At 34.7% G+C, this 25432-nt stretch overlaps 2 protein-coding genes across 6 annotated transcripts; one reads left to right on the top strand and one right to left on the bottom strand.

Annotated features, from left to right (window-relative positions):
* Window positions 1-699: 699 nt before the first annotated feature.
* Window positions 700-13038, bottom strand: LOC128674840 (uncharacterized protein). Its single transcript, XM_053753776.2, has 16 exons — window positions 12654-13038; window positions 12289-12537; window positions 11628-11873; window positions 11209-11412; window positions 10530-10814; window positions 9802-10013; window positions 9228-9454; window positions 8651-8955; window positions 7967-8174; window positions 7325-7485; window positions 6908-7030; window positions 6427-6551; window positions 5887-5974; window positions 2522-2746; window positions 2086-2301; window positions 700-1101 (listed from the first exon to the last, which is right to left on the bottom strand). Exons 1-16 carry the CDS (start codon window positions 12804-12806, stop codon window positions 844-846), a joined length of 3285 nt encoding a protein of 1094 aa, XP_053609751.1. The 5' UTR covers window positions 12807-13038; the 3' UTR covers window positions 700-843.
* Window positions 13039-13785: 747 nt separating this feature from the next.
* LOC128674727 (peptidyl-prolyl cis-trans isomerase G-like) lies at window positions 13786-25376 on the top strand. 5 transcript variants are annotated; one of them, XR_008405193.1, is made up of 20 exons: window positions 13786-14119; window positions 14782-15008; window positions 15231-15293; window positions 15674-15891; window positions 16165-16444; window positions 16676-16797; window positions 17234-17491; window positions 17832-17956; window positions 18837-18885; window positions 18990-19082; window positions 19372-19410; window positions 19500-19535; window positions 20656-20726; window positions 21335-21431; window positions 21941-22075; window positions 22266-22373; window positions 23045-23266; window positions 23576-23912; window positions 24620-24693; window positions 25204-25376. XR_008405193.1 is itself a non-coding variant. In XM_053753560.1 (20 exons), exons 1-20 carry the CDS (start codon window positions 13819-13821, stop codon window positions 25291-25293), a joined length of 2967 nt encoding a protein of 988 aa, XP_053609535.1. In that variant the 5' UTR covers window positions 13786-13818; the 3' UTR covers window positions 25294-25376. The 5 variants fall into 5 exon arrangements, 4 of the variants coding, with proteins under 4 accessions (XP_053609535.1, XP_053609536.1, XP_053609538.1 ...); XM_053753560.1 differs by having other exon boundaries at window positions 23576-23934; XM_053753561.1 differs by lacking the exon at window positions 15231-15293 and having other exon boundaries at window positions 23576-23934.
* Window positions 25377-25432: the final 56 nt, after the last annotated feature.

Raw genomic sequence — 25432 nt, 5'->3', positions numbered from 1 at the left:
TAAAACATTACTTAAAGCAACGTTCAAACTAGCAACATTACTAGATAGATCAGTAAATTATGCTTATAGGGTCCTGTAATAAGGCTGTCAATATATCTCTATATACAAGTATATAAAATGATAGTATCATTAACGAATATACTATAATAAATAATAAATATATTAGGACAAATCACACAGATTGAGCTAGCCCCAAAATAAGTGTTATGGGATACTAACTCAAGGATACTATATTTTATAACAAATGCACATATAAACATCCAAGACTCGGGCCAATCAGAAAAATATAATTTTCCATCATGACCCGACTGGGGATCGAACCCGGGACCTCTCGGTTCAGAGGCAAGCACTTTACCACTGCGCCACCGAGGTCGTCAATACTGATTCGCAGCTTGTGAGATTTTCAGGAAATATAATTATTTTAAAGGGTTTTCATTCCGCTAACTTTAATATATTTCATCAATATGTAAAAAAAATACTCTTGAAATACCCAGCCATTATTAGAATCGACATAGTCGATTCTTATCGATTACGTCCAGTATTTTCCTTTGACACATAGAGTGTAAGTTGTTGGGAGTCAAAAAGCGTTTTGACTTTAATAAGAACATAACAGAATAATACTTTCTTACTAAATGATATTATTTAAAAAATCTAATACATAGTGACAATTGATTACCGTTTTTAATTATGTGAATGCATCTATACATTTTATTTTATACACAGGCAGTTACCCTATTAAGTTGTGGTTTTAGTGGATTCGACTCCCGCGTTCGGCTTCCCGTGGTTGAATAGATGAGACATGGGACTTTATCGACTTCCTCTTATTAAGAAAATACTATACCACTACATATCCCATATAAATATATCTTGCAATAACGCCAATGCCTGCTGTTGCGGCTGACTGCTAGCTGTCAGGTCCATCGTCACATACTTCGCAGCCTGAAGTATTTTCACACAGGAAGTGTTCTCAGGGAGTAGTCTATGACATAGCTGGGTGTAAAGAGACTTCGCGCACTCGTAGTGGAAAACCAATGGGTCTAGAATGTCGCTGAGGTCTGATGGAGAGAGCTGGCAACACATATGCGCCAGGGTCACGCATAGCTGAAAATGTTATATTTGTCAAAACTTGTATTGTTGAGTTATTATGTATGATTATAATAAAAAGAAAGACTTTTAGTAGGATGTTTTCTTGTACGAACGCAGTTATGGGAAATTGGCTACTAGACTGTTATCACAATAAAGTATTGCAAATTACACTAAGCTTTAAAGTATATTAAATTTGCAATTCATCTTTTACATTGAAACAAATAGATTAAATTTATTTGACACCTCTCATATTTGGTAAGTAGGTCCTTATTAACCCCAAATGGGGCTTGTAGGTGACCAATTAGCGCTCTAGGGTAATAATGTAGCTAGAAAAGCCCTGGGGCGGTAAGTAATAAAAAAAAAGTTCTTTACTTTTTAATGAAAAAAGGCGGAAATAGAAAACTTATAAATTTTAACTAGGTAATAAAATGTTTTATTCTTGTAATGCCGGTTTTTTTCTACTTACCTCACAATCGAGATGTAAGCAGAGTAGTTAGCTCGGGTGTGAGCATCAATTGCACCCAAATATCTCGGGCTGCAATTGATGCCTTACAGCCCTTGGCTACTAATCTACTATTTGTAAAATAATTGAATATTTTTACGGCCATGACAGTGCGTGGCGTGACGTATATATAACACAATAAACACACTTGTAATGCTCAGACATTAGATACTCTGTGGTGAAATCACTAGGTTGGCAAAATTCTCTATGTGTTGCCCTGCTCTATTGTCTATTATCTAGATGCGCACGCAGAATACTGTATGACGACGTCATTGTCACGAGATGTAGTATTGTTTAAGCATGAATTTTCACCATCAAGAACATAATTGTGGTAGAAAATAATAACACGTGTTTTAAAAGATAGTTCATAAAGCTTTATGAAATTAAATAATAGCTATTCCGACTCAACAAGAAGAAGCATATTACGAGACGACTACACTTACAAACCGTGTACGAAAGGCCTTAGAAAATCTTTCGTAAATATCTGAATCATGTACCTGTTCGATAAGGTTGTCCTTATGCTTATACTCGGTGAAGTCATCAACATTAGCTGCATTCTCCATGGCGGCCATGATGCCCCGCCACGTGTTCGCGAACTGTTCGCCGTAGTGCTCGCGCGTGCTTGGCGCTCGCAAAGCGACTGCTGCGTTGATGCGCACTTTTAGATTCTTGCATTCCAGGCATAAAGTGCATAGACTCGGAAACACTTGCCTCTGTGTGCACAATTTTTAAATTGTTTATATGTACATTAATAAATGTTTATAAATACAAATAAAACTTACAAATAGAAAAACTAAGTTTAAAGGAATTTAAACATATGATATTGACCTATGATACTTTACTTTCATTCAATTTATATTTTTGTTAGATATTCATTTAGTAGAAATCTTTTTGTAGTTTTTAAAACCAATTTTATTAAATTATGAATCTTACCTGCCACCCACTAAAACATGTGAAAAGATATTCATTCTTCATAGCGTTCCCTAAGGCGTAGCAAGCGTTCCATCGCACCTTCATATTGCTGACCTTGCATGAGCATTCCAAAAGCTTCTCTATAGCTGATTCGCATAAGGCCTTTATTTGCGTGTTGCGTGACAGAAAGTCGCTTGTTATTAGTCTGAGGAAGTTGCCCAGGCCTCGCGTCGCACTCATTTTAACCTGAAATAAATGGACTGTGATTTTGTTATTCATTCAAATCCTAAATCTATATTTACAGTATAAGAGACAGAGTAACAATATATTTCAAGTTATTTTAGCACTAGCGACCCGGCCCGGCTTCGCTCAGGTAAAACCGTAATTCATTTTATACTTGAACTTTCCTCAGTAATCACACAATCTATAAAAACGCATCAAAATCAATTACGTAGTTTTAAAGATCTAAACATACATAGGGACAGACATACAGCGGGAAGCGATTTTGTTCTATACTATATAGATCACTATATATTATAACGACGCGTACGGCCGCGTAGCTATCAGCGCTGACCACCGTGCGCGCTGATAGCTACGTGTCAGTCAAAAACGCGTCCTAGTAGTACATATATCTCGGCCATCAGCGCTGACGGTGCGCGTGCCGTCAGCGTAAGACTAAAACCAGCCTAAAACAAAATCACTTCTATACTATGAAGTTTGTTTTATACTATGAAGTAGTGATAGTAACTGATAGTTACTATCACTTCATAGTATAAAACAAAGCAGCATCCGCTGTCTATCAGGGACACCTATGTATATGCAAACAAGTCTATTCTTTCGGCATTCTGGTTAAGGACAAACTCATTCAATAAAAATGCTTATATAAGCTACTTATCTGTATTGCACACGCCCGTATATTCATTTTTAACTATTTTTTTAAAGTAGGTACATAAAAGCAAAATAAAAGTCTTTTGTCTACATGTTTTGATAACCTAAACATCTTGAGTTATACAAATAATGTATAAAGATACACAGCAAATGCTAATCAGTAAGTCAATAAAGTTAATACGCTGTTATTTAAACTAAGCCAGTGAACTTCATTGCAACTGAACGTAACACGTGCTATGCTAGTGTAGCTAGCACCGCACTGACACTTGTGTTCGGTTACCACGCGGAATGGCTATTAATTAGAAAGTAGTATATTTAACTTGATGAAGCGGCGGTAGTGTAATGGTTAAGACGGTCGCCTGTAGATCGAAAAGTCCCAGGTTCGAATTCTACTCGTGCCACATGAGTTTGTATACCAATCTGACTCATGTACCTATAGTAGTTTTCATAGACCACCGCTTACATCCGGCGAAGGAAAACATCGTCAGGAAGCCCGTACACTGGTTGATTATTAACTTATTTATGAAATGGAGAAGGTAATGGCAAACCACCCCATGTACATGCCAAGGAAGTTGTAGTGTGTGTTTCATTCCAAGTAATAACCACGACGCTCAGCCATGAGGAAATACGACTATGAAGAAGAAGAAAGAATATTTAACTTAGCGAGTTCTTGTTACTTCTCTAAAAATAACAACTTGATAATAAAAATAGGTTTGTAGTTGCTATGTTGTGATGAGACTATTTTTTTACCAATTTTATTAGTCTTTTGTTATGAGAAGTTTTGGGTCTTCTTATCGATTATATTTATATTGAACAAGACCATAGGAGGCCACGTTAATCGTTTCATCATGGGCCTCGCTGAGATACTACCCTCCTTGGGAATACTATTGTTGTCTATCAGCTGACAAGGCTATGTGTCTCTTAGTCGTTTCGACATCCTCGGGAGGATGTGGAATGGTCTGTAGGACGGAACCACACGCACATTTTTTTAATTATGTTTAACTGTCAATAAATATATGGAGGTAGGATAATTATTGATCATTGAATTGTAATGACAGACGTGACTTTACGTTTCACCTTGAGAAGTTTCCTCAGCGTAACGCTATGGAGCAAATAATCGATCAAACAATAATAGCACTAAAGAAATTACGTCAAGAACAAGCAAGACTATTGTTTAATTTTTTTAAAACTTTGATATTTCCTTTAGACTATTGTTTCATTAATTTTATTATCAGTCGGTTATGAATCAGGATTGCAATTATATTTTTAATCGTTTTCCGCAATTATTACACAACTGCCCAAAATACGAGTTATATGCTTGCAGATTTATTACTCTATCTGTATTATGCTTCAATTAGTAATTAATCGATTTTGACATACAAATCGATAAATATAACTGCATATATAAAATATCTGAAAAAGAAAATATATAATTTAGTTTTAGGTAATAAATGTGATGTTGTTTTTTTTTCTGAATATATTACTCTACTGCATATCAGTAATCTGTAAATCGTATCTGACATTTAGCTATTAAATATAATAAGACAGTCTATCTATCAGTGTCTAAAATTATCAAAATCTCATCACCTGTTCAATAAGCACTTTAGATTTATTTATTAGACTAAGACAGTACAGTTACTTAAACATGGGAAATAACTAATGTTACAAATATTATGACGGCACATTGAGATGGATTTATTACTCCATCTATGTCTAGCCGAAATGGTAAAGGCTAAACCTAGATCCAGACAAACAATGGTAGACTGGCTGCAGCTAGATCTAGCCAGCTCCTAGGTGTAGCCGATTCAACTTCGTCTTATATATTTCGCATTTTTCCATATTTTCATGTGAAAAGATTTAACAAAAAATACATTTCGGATAACGGATATGGACTGGTTGTTTTTCTATTCTGACTCTGTAATCTTTATGGTGCAGATACTATATTTACGCCTACTTAATTAGTTGCAAAGTTATCGCCATGCTAATTAAATATGTCAAATAATATCGGTAGATCACTCGAAAATTGGCCTGAATCGGTTGAAAGTCGACTAAACGTTATCAAAGTATTATTTCGTATCGACCGAAATAAACTTGTTTACATCTGACTGGATACCGAATATAACTTTTTGGCAACTCATTAGGTTTTTAAACCCGCATGCATACAAAGGGAAGTCATGTTTGACACATTGTCTTAAGTAATACCAGAGCTGACATATTAATATTTTAAGTATTAATTTATTGAACATATTGTTAAAATACCTTATATCTCAAGCTCTCTTTTGCTAGCTATATGTGCTTAAAAAAAGTTTGTTCACCTTTCATGTTCTTTCAAAACTACGTAGGATTGTGAGTGGCAGCCAATTTTCAATAATAATTAAAGCAACGTTGCCCAACCCCGGTTAAAAGGCGAACAACAAACTGTAATGAGTACGTAAAGAATATAGGAAAGGGTCCGCGTGCTTCAGTGTTAGTGTGTTTGTGACCTGTTGGTTCAGTACCTTATCGTTATCGCCGGCGCACTGCACGCTGACCTCCAGCAGACGGCGTAAGAGATCATCGTCCACGTTATCGATCTCAGGTTCTTCCCTAAAACAATATTGATGTAATTATCCTACTAATATAATGTATTTAAAGAAATCCCATTCTGAGATTCGATCTGATTCGAATTGATTTTAATCATTAAGTACTGCCGGAATAAAGGGGCGTAGCCAAATTGCTTCTGGATTTAGTTTTACAAGCCCGGGTAATAAAATTAGGTATACTCCCATTCCTAGCTAGACTAACTGCGCTCGAGTGAGTGATTAGCAGCTGCTATGCCACGTCGTTCAATTTCATAATATTTAATACCTTTACAATATAGTCATGTGAGACTAAATGGCTATTGAGTAATAAAGTAAAAATAATGTTTTTTTTTAAATTAATTAAAACTATAATAACCGTTAAATTACATATGATTTCGGGTGAAGTTAGATGTATGTATTAACGTTAATAATATTCAATTATACAATTCTAAAGGTATGTTTATTATCAAAACTCACATGTTCAAAACCAGAGCATCACTAAGGTTACCCAGAGCCCAAGCAGCTTTGGTGCGGACCACCAAAGTAGGCTCTGCCAGGGCACGCAGTATATTCTCACCGCAATCACTTACGAAACATATGTCCTGAAACAATACATTGTTACAGTTGTTATTGTTAGTGGAAGTTTCACCTTGGTCAATTTTATTATAATTATTATTTGATAATAATCATAATAACCAACAACCATTTAAACTGAACTGCTGGGGCAAAGGCCTTCATTATGGATGGTCATTCCATAACCCATGACATGACGAATGCAAATACAACAGAAACGAACAGCTTAATGTTTTAATGCAGTTGTTGTCTATCCATTTAAATATTTGAGGGTTGATGTTAGGCAGGTGGCTTAATGAACTCGGGGCCAAATCTTTTGAATGAATGGTTCTGTCCCGCAGACACCGTGGCCTCCGATCGCTGCAGACCCCACCAGTAACGTTACCTCTCTGAGTGTGCGGTACATGACCAGCATGGCCAGCGCCCGCACGGCCGCCGCCCGCACCGCAGCCTCCGTATCGCTGCACGACCCCACCAGCAACGCACAACATAGGACCTGAGTCCGACTCTAAAAAATATATTAAAATTAAACTACATTGCTAAGAAACGACACTAGACACTATTTTCAGTGTATAAAGCATCAACCCGCGCATCGTGAAAAATTACGGCGGCGAAACACGCAGTTGAGTGATAAATGTGCCCGTGGACAAGAGGCCTTATCATATTCTTGCGTTTTCTGTGTCATGTCATGTAACTTTCAACTGGTGGTAATCGTGCTTCAAAAAACACATTATCCTATCATTATTCATCACCATATTACAAGCGTTTATCTGCATTATCAGCATAAATAAAAAAAACATACAGGCAGCTCTTTAAATGCCCTTGCGCCGACGTTCGCGATACAATCGCATACAACCGCTTTCGCAGAGTTCTCATCACACTGCAAGCTCATCGACAGAGGCGGCAATAGCTTCTCCCACAGATACACACACTGGTTTAGAGGCGGCGGCGAATCTAGTTGTTCTGGAAATAATATGGAACTATATGAAATGAAAACAGCCGAAACTTCACAACAGGGTTTAAGCTGATATATATTATTGCGATTCTTTCAAGAGTGTAGAGAGGAATTCTCGATATTTCGCATAACATATATATATAGAAATATGTTTGCGATATTATGTCGACAGAATAACCCAAAAAATAACTCACTTTCAGATGCATCTTTAACTCCAACCCACCTAGGGGTGGGTTGGCTATCCACGCCACATTGGATAACTAATGAAATCAAAGACAATAAAACCTTTAACTACTCTTGATTTACATTTGATATTTTTATAAAAAACAACTGGCACATTTTTCGTGGTACGCTCTGGTTTTCCTTTTTAATTCTTAATTTTATTCTTAACTCTATTGCCTAACTTAAAAGTTAATAATAGGTGAACTTAATGCCATAAAGCATTATCTGACAGTCAAACCTTACGCAATATGAAATTAAATATCTTACCCAACTTCTGTAGAGCATCCCCCAGGATACTGGTGGTCCTGGCAGCTTGCAGCACCACGTCCTGGTGTTCGTGTTGCAGCATTTCGCACAGCACGTCCGCTACCACCGGCAGGTGAGGTAGCAGCAGCTCTGGCAGGTGGTGGAAGGCTACGGCTGAGACTACTTGTAGAGATTCCTGTATCACTGGGATCGCTGATGGCTTGCATCGCTGGAAAGTTTAAATTTACGTTATACTTTTGTTTATGTTCCAAATAATTGATAAAAAACTTAATTATACTCAAAATACATATTTATATCGCGCCTGTGAAAAACTAAAATACGCAATGTATTTGAAAGTGAATAATTTTATAATAGAAAAAAGAAAAAAATTGACTGATTTGTTTAATATTTAATTTGTTACCTTTGTTTTTTTTTTCAAATAAAAAAAAAATGAAATTACTTAATCAGGCTAGTTTTGAGCAAAAAGAGAATGAAAAGAGCATGATATTTACATAATTATAGACAAAATGTCTACTATTAAATATTTGTCTACTTTTGTATGAATGAATAAAAAGTAATATAATAAAAAATACGACATGTTATAGAACGACTCAGTAGAAACCAAGATTATTTACTGTGTCTCCCACACAGTAAATAATCTTGGTTTATGAATTTTAAATTAAATAAATATTATAGAATGCATACAGTTACTTTATCTCCTCGGAAAATCCAACCCATATTTCTAAAACAGATATCTAATATCCAACTATTAAAATGGTACAGATTCACATCGCTTTCCTCAACTTTTACTACTTCATCCTCAACAAACATATCATCATCAGAATATCCTTCTTCAAAATCATCGCAATCAGCATTCTGTTTGCAGCTATTTACACTTATTTTAGTGGGTACTGCATCTTTCTGAATCGATTTGAGAATTTCATCGATTTTTGGATCCACTGACAAGACACATCCCATTGTTATTAGAGCCCCAACTTGTAAAGTTACATCTGAAAAATATTTGTTTAAAATTTATTTTCGGTCATTAAATTTGAATTTAGTCATGCAATTTCTAATGTTCTAAGTTCTTTTTGTTTATTTTTATATATATTTTAGAGTATATGAAAAATTATGTGTTATGTGAGTCCTGGCGGCCAGTTACAGATTCCTAGTATGTAATAATATTTGTCATGCTTGTGGGCAAAAATAAATATACATTTATTATTATTATTATTCCAAAGTCATCACAATTACAGATAATTGATATACATAAGTGTTATACCTCTATGGACCAGAAACCTTCTGGTTGTTTTCACAAGTTCCCCAATCAGCCCTGGCCTCATCTTATGGTAAGGCGTGGCTTGCAGCAGAGCCGCGCAGCACTTGAGCGCCATGATGATTACTGTATGACTCCGCTCGTTGCCCAAGATGCTGACAAGGGCTTTGTGCATGCAGTTGATCACGTAGCCGAGCGAGACGGAGAATGGTATGAAAGCTCCATCATTTTTGCTGAAACATCATAATAATATTTGTTTAGCCTAAGGTTAAGGCTTCCCTTTTTTAAACCTATGTCGTATTTGTTTAAGTACTAATAATACCTATTTACTACAGAACTACTAAAACGTATGAAAATTTAATAAATAATAGTGTTTCCTAAAATGTTATACTTAGATGAAATTTCAGATGAATAATAAACTTTGTAACTACTTTACATAGTTATAAGCTAAAAGCTCTATGCCAGTTATATGCCAGAAGATGCCACTAGTTTGAGAAATACCATATCAAAATTTTAATGCAACATGTGTGTGTTTTAAATTTTAATGCAATTTCTGAATAAATGCTTCAACTTTACAAACCTAGATTCAGCCTGAGACAAGTACACCCTAGAACCAGATAACATGGCAAGTATGACACTCAACACACTGGCTCTGCTGTTAGCTATGGGGTCAGTGACCGCACAATACGCTAGGCTCTTCTTGGCTGGCTCATGGGTTGACCAGTTGGCTTCGTCTGGGGAATCCGGAAGTAGAGCCCACCAGTAACCAAACATGTCTTTCTTTTCTGATATCTAAAATGGTATAACATTGGGGCCTACTTCACCTCTTGTTGATAAAGTATCTAATGGTCTATATATTATAACATATTGAACAGTGCCGCGGGCAAAAGCTAGTATATTATAATATATTGAACAGATAGTGTTAAAAAATTTGCAGACAGATTTATCAAGTTGCAATTTATTTTATCAGAAAGTGGTGAAACAAGCCACATAATAATACTATAATGAGTCCATTAGCCAGATATACAGATTCTGAGGAACTCATAGAATACACACTTTGTAATTTCATTTGGATAAAAAAAAGCACTCTGAAAGAAATGTATAGAGTGCTTTTTTTATCCAAATACACTCCCATCTAATGGTATTCACAATTTCACTGTTTATAAATAATCCATCCTGATGGTAATCTTTTTGGAAATGCCGTAATTGCTTTCAAGGCTGTAAGAATATTTTTATCACAAAATAGACAGAAGTAACTTTGTTTTGTAATAGTATTTATACTAATTATTACAAAGTAATAATAAATACCTTCACCAAGACAAGCAGAAGATTAGACGCACTCTGTCTCACTCTAGACTTCAAAGCAATAAGCTTAGATTCCCTGCTATTCTCCACATCGGACATGTCAGAATCACTTGTCAGTACCCAGCCATTTTTAGCCTTCTGCGGCTCCAAGTAGTTAGTGGAAACCGGCTTATAAGCAGTATTATTTTCGAAATTGTCTACATCTTTCATCAAACTGCGATCAGATACAGGAATCTCTTTCTTCAAACTCTCTATAGCATTATTCCTCTGCTTTCTTATTTTTTGTTTCTGGAAATCAATAAAGTTATCCTTTAGTATTTATAGCATGAAAATTATTACTTTACATAAAAAAAATACTATGTGTAGATACAAATACAAATTTTTATCAGCAATATTATACTGGGTATATATAATAACTATAGCATATAAATTAAAAAAAAATGTAATTCAAGAAAAAGTAATAATTTCATTAATTTAGTTTAACTATGCTTAGCACATGAATTTTGCAGATGAAAGGGTGTGACACTTTATAGAGAAATGCTGAATATAGTGTACTAATTATATTCTATCCGTATTATTCATAAAAAAGAGAAACCATACTTTTAGCTAAAGTATGTTTTATCTTTTTTATGAATGACAGGGTATATTTCAATTCTAAATGTAATTGTATAATATTAATTACCTTTCCTCCCTTGGGAGCAATTTTAACAGGTGGCACAGCTATGGTCTGCTGGGACGGCATTATCTTCTCAGGCCTTGAGCTTTGTATAACAAGACCATAAAGTATAAAATAACGACAAATTCCAATTACTTCAGGCAATGGGATCAACACTTTTTGCTCATTGAAATACAGTTGGGAAAGCACCCTCAATGCAGATATTATCACCTGATAGATGAAATTAACATATTACAGAACTGGAACATCTTCTTTTTTAAATTTGTAATTATATATTATATAACGGAAAGGGCAAGCTTTTGCCCAGTAGTGGGACCTGATACCCACTAAAAAAATAAATGTATAATTGTTTTCACAGCCATTAAATGTCAGAGCCCAGGTACCACTTTCCTACTTTTTCTCCTACAGTTTTCAGCAATACTAACCTTACAATATAAAAACTCATCCTGCTTTTTACAAAAATCCCTCATCAACAAGTTAATCATTAGTTGTGATATTTTCTGTCTCACATCAACTGAAACAATAGCCTCAGTTTTGGTGTCATCTGTGGTGATACAACAAGATATACATTTTAGGGCAATCAAAGATATTTGTAGAGTACTCTGATTAGATAAATCTCTGTCTATAAGATTTGTGAGAACTCCATCTTCTCCAAGCAGTTCTTCTATATACTGAAATTTTAAAAAATGTTGTGTCAATGGTGATTATGATAATTTAGCAATAGTAACTTTCATTAGTATTGCTATAACAAAAGGCTATTTCAGGCTATTAAGTTTATTTATTTCCTAATTGAGAACATAGGACATTGGTCTTCCAAACCTATGATCATTTCTCCTGAGGCCTTTGCTAAGTCATTTATTTAATTATTTTGAAGTAAAAAGACATTTCTACAGCAAAACAATAGTAAGCCAAATAAATAATGAAATTTCTCAATTAAAGCAACATTGAAGTTATTATTCAGTCATTTAAAATAAACATCTTATTTCTTACACTGTATAATAGCCCCACAATAACATTAGAAAAATAAAAAAATAAGTTTATATTATACTAGTTTTATTGAAAAATATAGAAATGAAGATTACCCACCTTATTACCTGCTAGAGGGCTTATCTGCAAAATACATTGCATGTTATGAAGAATGTCGGGCAGTATAATATCAGAACATTTTTTTAAACACTGAATGTGCCACGAAATAACTTTCCATAAATATTCAGCTTCAAATTGTAAATTTTGTTTAGATATGATGCTGTTGACCAAATGTGATGTTTTTGCAGCCAAAAATTCGTCTGCTGGTCTAATATTAAGAGATAAAGCAGTCACCAAGGTAGTGGCATCCTGAAATGAAATAGTATAGAAATAAGTAAACTATATACTTACTACATAAGTATATACCATGGATTATAAATATTCAATGAATTACTTGTACTCTGATATCACAGTCTAATACTTACTTGTTTTCGAACGAACAAATAACCTTTATAAGGTTTTGAATTCAATTCGTCGAGAAGAGAATTCACATTAGATTTATTATATTCTTTTGTATACAATAGATTACACAATTCCCCACAAATTAATGAAAAATTTTGAGGTAAGTTGGCTTCCATTCTTAATAAATAAAATATATCTGATTGAAGCCTTAAATATATTGGTTTGAAATAAATTATAAATAAAACTATGTATGTCAAGTTTGTCCTAATTACTGAATACTAAAAAAATTACTTAGTATACGGAAAATAATAAATTGAATAGGTATGTACATGAACCAAAACTCTTAAAAATTTATTACTCGTTTTCAGCTCGCTTGCTCTTTCTTTGATGATCTTTTCACGAAGTGACATTTATTTCAAAAAACGTATTGACATTAAGGCTTTTTCATTTAATTTTTACTAAATCTCAGGCAATGACATTTAATTTTTATGTACGAATTTATTATCAATAAGCAACAGCATTTTTAATACTGTGAAATAAGGTTTTAGTTTTGTTTTTATCAAAACCAAGCCGTGTACAATAAAAACAGCCCTTCAACTTGTTTGCAAACAGAATACTACTTGTAACTTAGCCATAGATCAACAAAAAGAAAAAATCTTTATAGATGTTGCCAGTACAGTACATGCATTTAGAAGGGTCGCTGCGCTGGTTCAGCAAATAATGCCCTTCCGCAAAGCTTCTGTTTTTGCATCACGTTTCGGTTCGGCTTGACGACTCAAGCGCTCTTTCTAAATCTATGGTCGAGATATGTATTTGTCTATGGTTCCTCATACCCGATTCTCGATGGACCGGAAACAGGAAAGGTTTAGGTATTTCTTTTAAATTTAAAAGTGGTTTCAAAAAGTTTTCCTCCATCTCGTTTGTCCTTTTTTAGGTACCTACCTAATACTCGGTTGAATGTAGGTTTAATCAGTGTAATAATGATGTAATATAATTCCATACTGTAACAAATGAATACTTACTAGTTAATTAATTAAAATGAATAAAAAATAAAAGTATTTAAAGATCATTGCATCGCATAAATTAAATCCTCACATGAAATCTAGACACATAATTTAAAAAAAATTCAAATTGTCAAATTAATTACCAAAGTGGCGTTTAAGTGGCATTCCATCAAGATCCCCGAACATGTCGTCGTTGTTTAATTTGAAAATTCCTGCTCCGGAAAAAATAACATATCATCATCCTTGGGAGAAGGTGATAAAAGATGAGTTTGCCGGCAAGATTAAATACGCCCATAATTCTATAAAGAATCCTAAATATCCAATAAAAGAAGTTAAGCCTAAGAAACTAGTTGTACCGAAAGAATCGCGTGTAAGGTTCACTGTGGTTGGCAATAGAGTTACAAAGGAATTTATCTATTGCGTCAGTATAGTTAAGGGATTGCATAAGTATAGACCTGCATATTTTGATCCGCCTATTATAAGAGGTATCTTCTTTTCCGTTATTATTATATTATTATTAGTACGACTTACCTACCTGACTGACTGATGAAGGGACGGGGAAGGGAGTCCATTCCTTATATCTTCATTTCTGTCTAGTGTTTGCTTAATATGGCAATACATAGGTAAATACGTGTGTTGTAGTACCTACGTATGTAGAAATGTAGATGTGGTATAAATTTCAAGTGGCCGATCAATACACCACTACTATTGAAAAACCATTGAGTTGGGATCAAGGACGATGAATTATGTTAGGTATTAGCCTATATCTGTTTTTGTTACGTTTGTAACTTCGCTGTCTCTTTCCTGGAAACAGTTGGAGTGATTTTGGGAAAAGAGAAAGAAGTTTAATATTCTTTTTTTACTTGTGGCGTGTGGTTCCGCCATAGAAAATAACCATTCCTTATTCTCTCGTGGATGTCCTATGAGGCGACTAAGGGCACTTATAGCTTTAGCAGGGGATAGGCAACTATAGCATTCAGAACTGAATCTTAAAAATTTTAATGGTCTATGCATTGGTTGTATGCTGATACCAGAATTCGCGGCCTTGAATGCGACCGGAGAACATGCGAAACTGAGAGAAACACACTACTTATGTACATATATGTTGACACTCTTAAATGCTACTAACTTGCATGTTATCTTACAGCTGTGACTAGTGTAGAATGGCCTACAGTTTGGAACGATTTGAAAATCAGATATGGCGAGCTGGCATACTGTCTGAGCTCCCAAGTAGCGGTTGTTATGAACGATACGTTCCTCGGTGGTGAAAATGAATTGAAAGATATAATCGAAACGAACTATGTTTACCATCTACGCTTGGACTACTTTAAAGAAGGCGTGGACCTCTTCGCAACATATGTGAAATCCTCTGGTGTAAGTGACGTACCTGTACCTATATTTAAGTACATTTTTATGCGCTGGATCAGTTGTGTATTTTGATCATCTTTCTTCTTCATCTCTTTCTAATTTCCTTTACTTAAAACTGACAGAAAAATATGAAAATTTTCGGATTTACGAGCACCCCGTTTTTAGGATTTACCTTAGCTTTTTTACTACGGTATCCTAAAAATCAATCAACTTCTCTACAATTTCCAGAGACCATGCATATATTTTCATTTTACTATCAATGATGAAGAGGCTGGATCTATGATATTTCTGGTAAGTATGCGTAATCTCGAATAGATACTTCACGAGTTTGAATATATGTCAATAATGCCTGCAAAATACAAACGCAATAATGGTTTTGATCAATATTAGTCATTTTTAAGAATCCAGGTATATAATTCAATTATCAGAAATAAACGCGATTTTGTTTTTTTTATAATTCAATTTACAATGTTCCTAATTAAGTCGACAAGTTCACATTATAATGCATTTAAAACCTCAACTGTTCATCTCTTAAAATACATAAGCAATGCATATTTTGATCTCGTTCTTGACAAAAGTAACAAAGTTACGTCCCAAAGTCTTTGCATCGGCTTGTCCATCATTGGTCCTTCGAGCCGAATTAAAATTTGACTTGTTTTCATATATTGCAGTTGTATTCTGACATATTGCCATATACTTGCGACAACTTCCTCCGACTCTGCAATCAAACCCGTGGTGGCTACGGAGGCACCCCCGTCCACCGCATTGTCAAAGATGGTTGGATACAGTGCGGTGGGTATGGGCTGAAGAATAATGAGGATTTGGGCTGTGAGAACTTCATTGTTCCCCACGACCGGCGTGGCGTGCTGTGCATGGCGAATGATGGAAGGTACTTTGAAATTGAATCATTTTATGAACACAGGTGCATTAGTACATGTTATATGAGAATGAGCTTATATATGACAAGCATAACTGCCTAATAGTACTTATATTGTAATTTGCATTGATCTTTATTTAATTGGTTTTATACGTTTTTTATTCATTTTTAAATATATGTATTTTATCTATTCTATCATGTTCCGCTTCCATTCGACTATTACCGCTAGTTGCTGAATACATAGTAATTGAATTATTTACTTCTATATACACGATGACTTTCCAGAAATGTGGACTGTTCAACGCAGTTTTTCATACTGCTGCAACCAGCCCCCTGGATGGCACAAAAATATGTTGCGTTTGGTCAACTTATCGACGGGGAGCGCACTCTACAGAAAATTGAGCAAGTGCCCACGTACTATGAGTCGCCGAAAAAAAATATTATGATATTCAAAAGCGGTATATTTAACATGGACTGCCATGATATCACGATAAATAAGAGGGCCAAAGAATATATCTTTGGACATATTGAAGATCTTTACACTATTGGAGAATTGTTTTACGAGGCAAGTAAACATCAAAATATTCATATACACTACATTAGTATTATATATATAATATTATCAGAACTTTTGCTTGCCTGGTTAAAAATTGCTTAATAAGAAATACCTAATATATTATTTACACAATAAAATGAATTATTACAAATAAGATGGCATTAAAAAAAAATATTTTGGTAAGGTCCTTCAAGAAAATATGGAGAAAATAAAATAATCGTAAATTTGTGCGTATTTCAGGCACTCTTGGAACATGTATGGGCAGAAATTGAAAGACGGGAGCAACAGGCACTAGCGCAGGTGGCAGCTGGTATGCAAGGGGAAACGGAAGGAGAGGGAGACATTTTGAAAGATAGTAAACGGTAATTTCGTATTTATTCTTAAACATAAAACGCCCTCACTTAACATGCTAGGTAACGCTTTTATTAATGTGTTTACAATTTTAGAATTTATAAGCTCCAACTCTCTTATTTTTTTATTTTATGCGAGTAATTAAAAAAATCAACTTTTCACCGTAAGTCGAGTCACCTAGACTCGATCGATATTATCACGATCCAAAAAGTGATCCTGAGAAAAACTAGTGCTAAATATTTAGAACGTAACTTAGCATGAATTTTATTGTTAAAATTTTGCTACAATATGTTTAAATGTAAATAAATAAAGGTCTGTATGGATGGATATCTAATATATGTCGAGAGTTTGGGACTCTGCCTCTTCTTTTTCTTGTTCCTTTTCAAATCCAATTTAAACGGGATCGGCGCGATTATAATAATGCATCGATATCTATATTCTTTTCAGGTTTCTCACTAACAAAGAAGATATCGAAAAACAATTGAAGAAAGTGAAAAGCGCTGCGTCAAAAGGTGTAGCGCCCGAATTAGAAGAGGCGGAACACGAAGAGTTTCACTACGATTACGAAGAGGAGGCCAGTCAGTACAGGACGCCGTCTGTTGGCCCCACTGCAAGTTTGATAGTGAAACCGGAGAAACCATTCTACTTACCATTGACAGATGTGCCGTATCCCGATGAAGTGGACTCGACTTTTGACTTGAAAAAGTTAGTTGATCCCTGATACACGTTGCGTTGTAATCTAAAACCTCTGCGGCGTCCGTTTGTTCGCGATAAACTCAAAAAGTACTGCAAGGATTTCACACGGTTTTTACCCAATGGATAGTGTAATTCCTGAGGAAGGTTTAGGTGTGTAATTTATCATGTTTTACCTGAGCGTAGCCGGGACGGGCTGCTAGTATACTATAATATATATTGGGTTTAAATTATATTTTTTCCACGCTATAACTTTACACCTACCAAAATATTTGTATTACCACATCGTCAATCGATGCGCTAGCCTAAATGCAGTGCACCATTTTTATTCATTTATATAATAATATTTTAGATTCCTGAGAGGCGACTATTGCCATGAAACTGACTTGCAAGTACGACGCGAGTCTCGGAGGACTACTATGTCCTACCCTTCTGAAATGTTAACTGGATCCGATGATGAAGACGAGTCTAACGCGTGTATGTATTTTTTAAATTACTAGATTTTGACCGAGACTACCCCGTGTATTTCTCTGCGAACGTGGGACTTACATGATTTTCATCATGTATCCCTTTAAATGCAGCAGCGGCGGCCGGCGCCGCTGCTGTACTCGTAGGTGCACCGAGCTGCTGCGCAAGGCACCTCTGACGCGGTCTTTGAATATCATATGTTATACATAAATAATGTAAAAGGTTAACCTGCCGTATTAGAATATATTTTCTGTAATGGTAGGTTAAGTTTGGTGAAATAAATGAAAATAAATTTCATCCAAACTGCATGGTCTATCGGTTTAGCCGTGAAAGCGGAACAGACTTTCTCATTTATAATTTTGGTTGTTCCTATAGCCTGTGCGCGCCAGACTGTCTTGATCTGGATAGAAAGTAAATTTTAACTAAAAACTAAAAAAAAGATAGTCCTACTCTTACTATAATATTAAAATGCGAATATTTGTATAAAAAGTTTATTATAGAATATTTTTATAGGTAAAAGGGTAGAATATAACCCGGAATAAATTTTTATCCCGAATTTTCCACGGGAGCGAAACCCCGGGGTTTTATTTGTTTAGGTACCATACATTCCGCTCATGATTTATTTCATGCTCATGAACGGAATTTTATATGATTATAAGATGTATATTGATTTTGAATTGAATTGAAAATTATATCGACTTCAATAGTATGGCCAAAATGTTCAGCTTATTGAGCTGGCTATTTAGTTAGCATTTTATATGTCATACAAAAAAGTAGTAGTCCTAGTTTTTGTTGGTATTGGTATCTCTTACAAGATACTAGAAATGGAAAATAACTGTACATCATAAGTTGCCCACTGAATTAAGTTTATCCATACTATTTTTTATAGCTATTGATTTGGACTCTGACGAAGAAAGAGAAATCAAAAAATATCTTAGGTAAATATTTTATTTTTTATTTTTTTATTAATAATGTTGTGATGTCATATTATATTCTTATTTATATTGATGTTTTCATTAATGTGTCTTCTCTCTACCTACAGCCAAAATGTAGATCGTGTAAGCTTTGCCGGGGACACAGTAAAAAAAATATCAAGGGGTTTTGGCAAATTAAACGTATTTGAAGATTCTGAAACGTAAGTTTTTTATCGTACTTTTTCCACAAACAATTGTATCAAGTAAATTCAGTTTACAAGTAGTAAAAGTCATATCAGATGCCTTTAGGCGAATTGAATAAAATCTAATACCGATGTTAGCAATAATACACTCCATAAGCAGAAATTATTACAATTCCAACATTGTGTCGAACATGCGAAGTCTTACAATGTTGCTGCGTTTTTTTTTGCAATGTTCCTACAAGTAACAAAATCAATTGATCGATCGATCGATGTATTTATTTATTATAAGTACTTACCTATTTTTTAGATATGATGTTTTACACGACGAGCTTCTCAGAAAAGTGAGGTAAGATATTTGTTAATCAATGACATTACAATACATAAGTACTTAAGTACTGTAATCAAATCATTTATTTGTTCACGATCTATTTTCAGAACTGCGATGCCTGATATGCCTACAAGACACTCAAAGTAAGACAATTTTTTTGTATATAACTAGAGGTGATGACTGAGGACAGTTGAGGTGAGGTGAGTGTCAAACTGTGTCCTATTTAAACAATCTTACTAACTCTTTTTACGAGTGAACAAAAGTACTGTGAATATTGTTTTCCTTTACTCGTAAGCACGGCTTGGAAAATGATCATCACATAACGCTTGGTTACGCTAGAATCATGACTGATCATACCACTATCACCACTATCCTGACTGTACCACGATTGTAAATATAGTAGGTAGATTAGTAGCCAAGGGCTGTAAGGTGTCAATTGCAGCCCGAGATATTGGCGCACGAGCGCAGCGAGGGCGCCTATAGTTCGAGGGTGCAATTGATGCTCACACCCGAGCCAACTACTCTGCTTTACAATCTCGATTGTGAGGTAAGTAGAAAAAAACGTAATTATAAAAAAATCCCAAAAACAAACAATATTTATTGGTTTCCATTCCCGCATTTTTCATTAAAAAGAACCAAGTAAAGAACTTTTTTTTAAGAACGAATTTGAGCTTCGATACCCATTTACAATTAATAACTATTATACCTATTTATACGAAGACAAGGCTGAATAGCGAAGCCACCTTTGGTCATAATTAGGCTGCATGATGTCTATTCCCAGTATGATGGTTAGATGTAAGCGAACTTTTTGAAAGAGTAAAGTTTTTTTTTAAATTACTTACCGCCCTAGGGCTTTACTACCTACATGTACATGGGGCTTGTAAGTGACCAATCAGTGCTCTAGGGTTAAACAAGCCCCATTTGGGGGTAATAAGGACCTACTTAGCGAATATGAGAGATATAAATAATATTTACAGGCGTGGTATAGTCAGAAATAATTCTCCAGTTCCGCAAATCTCATACTCCAAATAAATGTCCCGCGTATTAGAGGTATTATTATTTGTTAAACGACTATTTATACTCGTCCTGTTACTTGAGGAACCACGGTATCATTAAGGATAAAAGTACTGTGTAGGTACTGCGGGTCTGAAGTGATTTTTGTGAACACTGTTCCTATAAATTTGATTTCGGCTCCCAACCCAAAAAATCCAAGCTAATAGTATGCAAACAGATGAACTGACTTATTTGTCTATTGTTGCGCAGAAAAGTATCAGTGAGCATTAACGCCGACGAGGAAGAGAAGGTACACCATAAAATCAAGCGAAGGCAGACCGGTATTATTGAATTTGTTTTAGATTGTCATAGAAGGGCTATCTCCTAAGCACGCGGGCATAATCTTATACATCTATATACATATAATAAATTGTGTGTAATTAGGAGATAGAAGAAAAAATATTTATTTATAGGATTAATACAAGATAAAACTATGTTTTTTAGAATGTTTGTCTGTATGTTTGTTCGCGCATTACGCAAAAATCTACTGGATGGAATTTGATGCGTGTCTCAGTTTACCCATAGCTGATTGTCTAACTCAAAATCTGATATCCTATCCATCGCGATACCTGCTTAATTCAAATTCAAATTTATTTATTCAATATAGGATAATAATATATACATCACTTATTGACGTCAAAACCTTAGAACCCGATATTCTTCAAAAAGCTAGTCTAACCTATATTTCTAACAATTTTGAAAATATGACTAATAAAATGTGGTCATGGCAAAAATTGGTTCAAAAATTAAGAAATTATAAGCAAAAGTTATTTCCTTTCTATTTTTATCCATTATGTGTAGGTACATATTTCTTTTGTTTTCAGACATGAGTTATTGTAAAGGAGTATTTGATGAAATTGATTTAAGTACTTATTTTTATTTTTAACAGGTTTCGTAAGGCCGACTGAGTTGGAGAGGATTCGTATGCTTGCCAAACTGAAGGAACTGAGGGAGCAAGAGTCAGACGAGGACGAAGAAGGAACTAAGTAAGATTGTTTTGAATTTTGCTATAACACAATAAAAATAATTCGATATGATAACAGGCGAAATCTTAACTACAGTGGATATTCATCTATTTATGTAAATTAAAAAAAAAAATTAACTACAATGTTGCAATTAGAATGATAACGGTACGGAACCATACGTTTAGTTTGTATGACAATGCATTATTATGATATATAGGCATGACCATCAGGTCATGCCTATATATCATAATCATATATATATCATAATGTACCATCAGGTACAGCCAGGAACGGCCCTGGACGTGGGATCTCCTCAACGCCCGGTTTACTGCAAGGACATGATTTTGTCAAAATTATATAATATTTGTAATAATACTTATTATCAATTTCTTTTAATTCTTACTTTAATTTAATTTACGGTAAGGTTTTGGTTGTCTTTAGTAAATTATATCAGCTGTTTGGGTAACCTATAGGTACTTTCTGAAATAAAATAAATTATCCAGTTCTTTTGATAATATTTTTTTGTTTAGAGCCGACAAAAAAACGTCTATAAAAATACATGGTGATGACGATGATGAGTCGCAGCAGAAAAAAAAAAAGGCCCATGCTGGTTTTGCCGCAGGTGTCTCGAAGACCAAACTCCACGATGAAAACGCCACAACCAGGTTTGTGATTTTTGATTATGCCTCTATCGGCATGCAGTGCAACTTAGGATGATATAATACATCACTTATTGACGTCAAAACAATCTTGAAACTATTTTTATCTAGATTTTTACTATTTTAAATGTATGCAGGTACACGAATGTACTTGCTTAATTTATATGACGCAGAATTTTTTTAACCTTTTATTCAGCAAAACATCTCTAGAAGAGAAAGTAAGAAGATCAAAAAGACGCTCAGAATTCAAGCAAGATTTGACCAAAATCCATGTAATAGAGGATTGGGATGATACTGATGAAAAGTAAGTTATTTTGACTATGTGTAGACTGCTTAGATACTTTGTTTAGATTATTTTATAACATGTTAGCACATCACAAATTATAAAAATATACCTATATAGTTTTCTGTATTCTAGAAATTATAAAATTGAATTTAAGTATATAAATTAATAACAAATGCCATATGCTATGCTATGTATCGATTTGACGCATATATAATATTAGTTTATGAAGGAAAACATCGAATGATTTCATTTGTCGATTATAGTGGTGGTTGGTACTCGTTAAAGTCACGACATGTGCTTTTAGACGACTTGAATAATAGTCAATAAAAGTAGGAAATGTCATAAGTGACTCCTATGAAGTACGTGATATTTATTACTTATAGCTACCTATTTTTTTATCCTATTCCGGCCCACTTCTGGGCAAAGGTTCTCAACACCTTTCAATAGATTATATACGACGCCAAATCTAATTTACTACTTATTATTATGCAGGTATCTCTTCAGAAATTCACGGCACTTAGTCTGGTCCTTTGAGAGGCTTGCGTGGGGATATAGATTCAACACGTAGAAGCTCTTTCGAGAGTGATTGTTAAACCCAGTCTCGGATGTACTAATAAAATGGTATGCCCATGAACAGGTCTCGGCTTTAATATTATTATTATTAAAATGTTTAAATACCTTTATTGCAGAAAAGTGCGGATATCACCGAAAACGGAAACTCCTCAGATGACAGCAGCACAAGAGAAACAGAAGTATCTTGCGCGGCGGCCGACGGGCTTCGTGCGGGCCGCGCCCGTGGACCTTGAAGACTCTGAGTTCGATATCCATCGGCCCTCGGTGCTGCAGCGGCTGTACGAAGACGTCGCCGTCGACGACGATGAAGAAGAAGGGCCCACGTTGAAGGACTACAGGTCGTATTTGAAACGCATTTACTTAGTAATCTATAGCGTGCATTTCCGCCCTAGAACAGGACTCCTCCATATCCTCCCGTGAAAGTCGTACGAGGCGACTAAGGGACACTGGCCTTGTCAGCCACCATTTTCAGCATTCCAAATTCAATTTATTTAGTAGATAACCTGTTTAAGTGCCCCACTAGGCAAAGGCCTCATTTCAAAAATACTATTTTATTTTATTCCAAAGAAGGTTGACGTCAGGAAAATAAAGGGTACTTTCACAACGAAATATTTTTCTAAATTATTAACGTATTTGTTTCATTTTAGACCGAAAACTGAAATGTTGAACAAAAAGCTTAATTTACTAACAATCGACAAAGTACGTCTCACATCAGATGAAAGCAAAGAAAAGTACATGCGTCCCTCCCTGTATGCCAAAGAACCGTCAAATGAATCGCACGTACTTAATCTTCAGCACGGTAAAAAGTTAGGACGTAAGATCTCGTCGGACTATGTGAAAACCATAGATCAGATAGAAAAAAGACAACACAACTCCATACGGAGTGTTGAGTTTGCCAAATTGCGCCCGGCATTGAGCGTTATGGATTATCAATCAAAAAATACAAAATACCAAGAGGAACAACGAAACTCATCCAAACACCAGGTGAACGATGTCAAACCTGAAGGTAAAAATTGTAGAATGTGAAAAGGAAAACTTTAGTAATAGTAGGTAGTATAGCTTATTTGCTATAGCAAAAGTACATCATTTCGCTATATTTTTCTACCTTCAATGTGATGTGCCGTTCCCAGGAGCGTGCACGGTTTCCCGGAAACATTCGCCCGTTGAACGATCGCTTCGGGAACGACAATGGCATGGTACCCTTTTCCCGTTCCAGAGAACGAAACATTACCAATTTTATGTTAAATTCCCGGGAATAGATATGGGAGATTTGAGAGCAGCATCACTACTCGTTATATAATATTTTTTTAAGACGTTTTAGTGGACTATCCACAAAACAATTTTCAATGTATTTTTTTCTAGAAAACTGTTATTATAAGAGTCATTCAGTCTTTACAATCCGTCAATTTCCAAAATCAAATATTAATAAAATTAACATTAGGTATATGTACCCAAGTTTAGGTCAATCATTTCATAGTCTTAAAAATTTGAGAAATGGTAAGCACAGCGGCGTAGTTCGAAATGCACGAAAGAACGACCTAAAGTTGTGGCTCAAACTGAATCTTAATGGCTATATATGTATAAGTAAATAATTAAGACCCAGTAGGCTAGTAAATTGTATGAAAAACAGAATTCTCACAGACGAATCCAGATGTTCGATTAATTACGATAATACTTTTTTTATTTTATAGACGAAATCACTACTATAGGTTTGCGACTACCTGGGGATACACCGCTTTATTCTTATGACACCTCTAAAGAAAACGTAAAGTATTTTGTTTTTATTACTTATTTATCTATTTATCTCTGTTATTATATTTTTCACGATGTTTATATTTTATTTAAAGTACGTTAGAAAAGCATGAGATACCCTTATGCTTTTCTATGCTATGCTCTTCGTTTGCCGGAACTACCAAGTAGTCAGTGATAAAGGCTCAAGAGGAATCCCCTAAATACGGGCCATGTCCATTAGTGGCGCCGTTTGAATCTGTATAATATTTTTAAAAGAATCTGATAGTTTATTTGAATAACATATCGCACAAATAGTGATAAAAATTGAGTTGCTGAGGGCGAACTAGCCAATTACTAATATATTTATCTAGCTGTGTCAGATTACAAATGACATTTTATTAGAAAGTGATGAAACAGGCCCTAACCTTTATAATAATAAATTATTATCAAAAAGCTCAGTTACCTGCTCAGGTACCATACTTAGTTATAGCACAAGGGGGCATAATGATCGTTGCGCTAATTATGCTAATAACATATTTTACAGATCAAAGACGCTGGGAACGTAGCGTCTCGGCAACTCAACATGGTTCGTTCAAAATTATCAAGATTGGTCATACCGAATTATACTAGTTAATGTCTTTTATTTTTTAGCTTTAATTTACTTATTTTGTTTAAATAGCTTTATTAGTTATATTATTAAATGACTTAAGGTTTTAATTTAGTTTTTCTTAACTAAAAACAACGCTGAAGTGGTTAAAAGTTCTAGACATTAT

This window comes from Plodia interpunctella, chromosome 13, assembly GCF_027563975.2.
Source record: "Plodia interpunctella isolate USDA-ARS_2022_Savannah chromosome 13, ilPloInte3.2, whole genome shotgun sequence".
NCBI lineage: Eukaryota > Metazoa > Arthropoda > Insecta > Lepidoptera > Pyralidae > Plodia > Plodia interpunctella.
The sequence above is the reverse complement of the archived record's forward strand: the minus strand, read 5'-3'. Positions and strand labels throughout refer to the sequence as shown.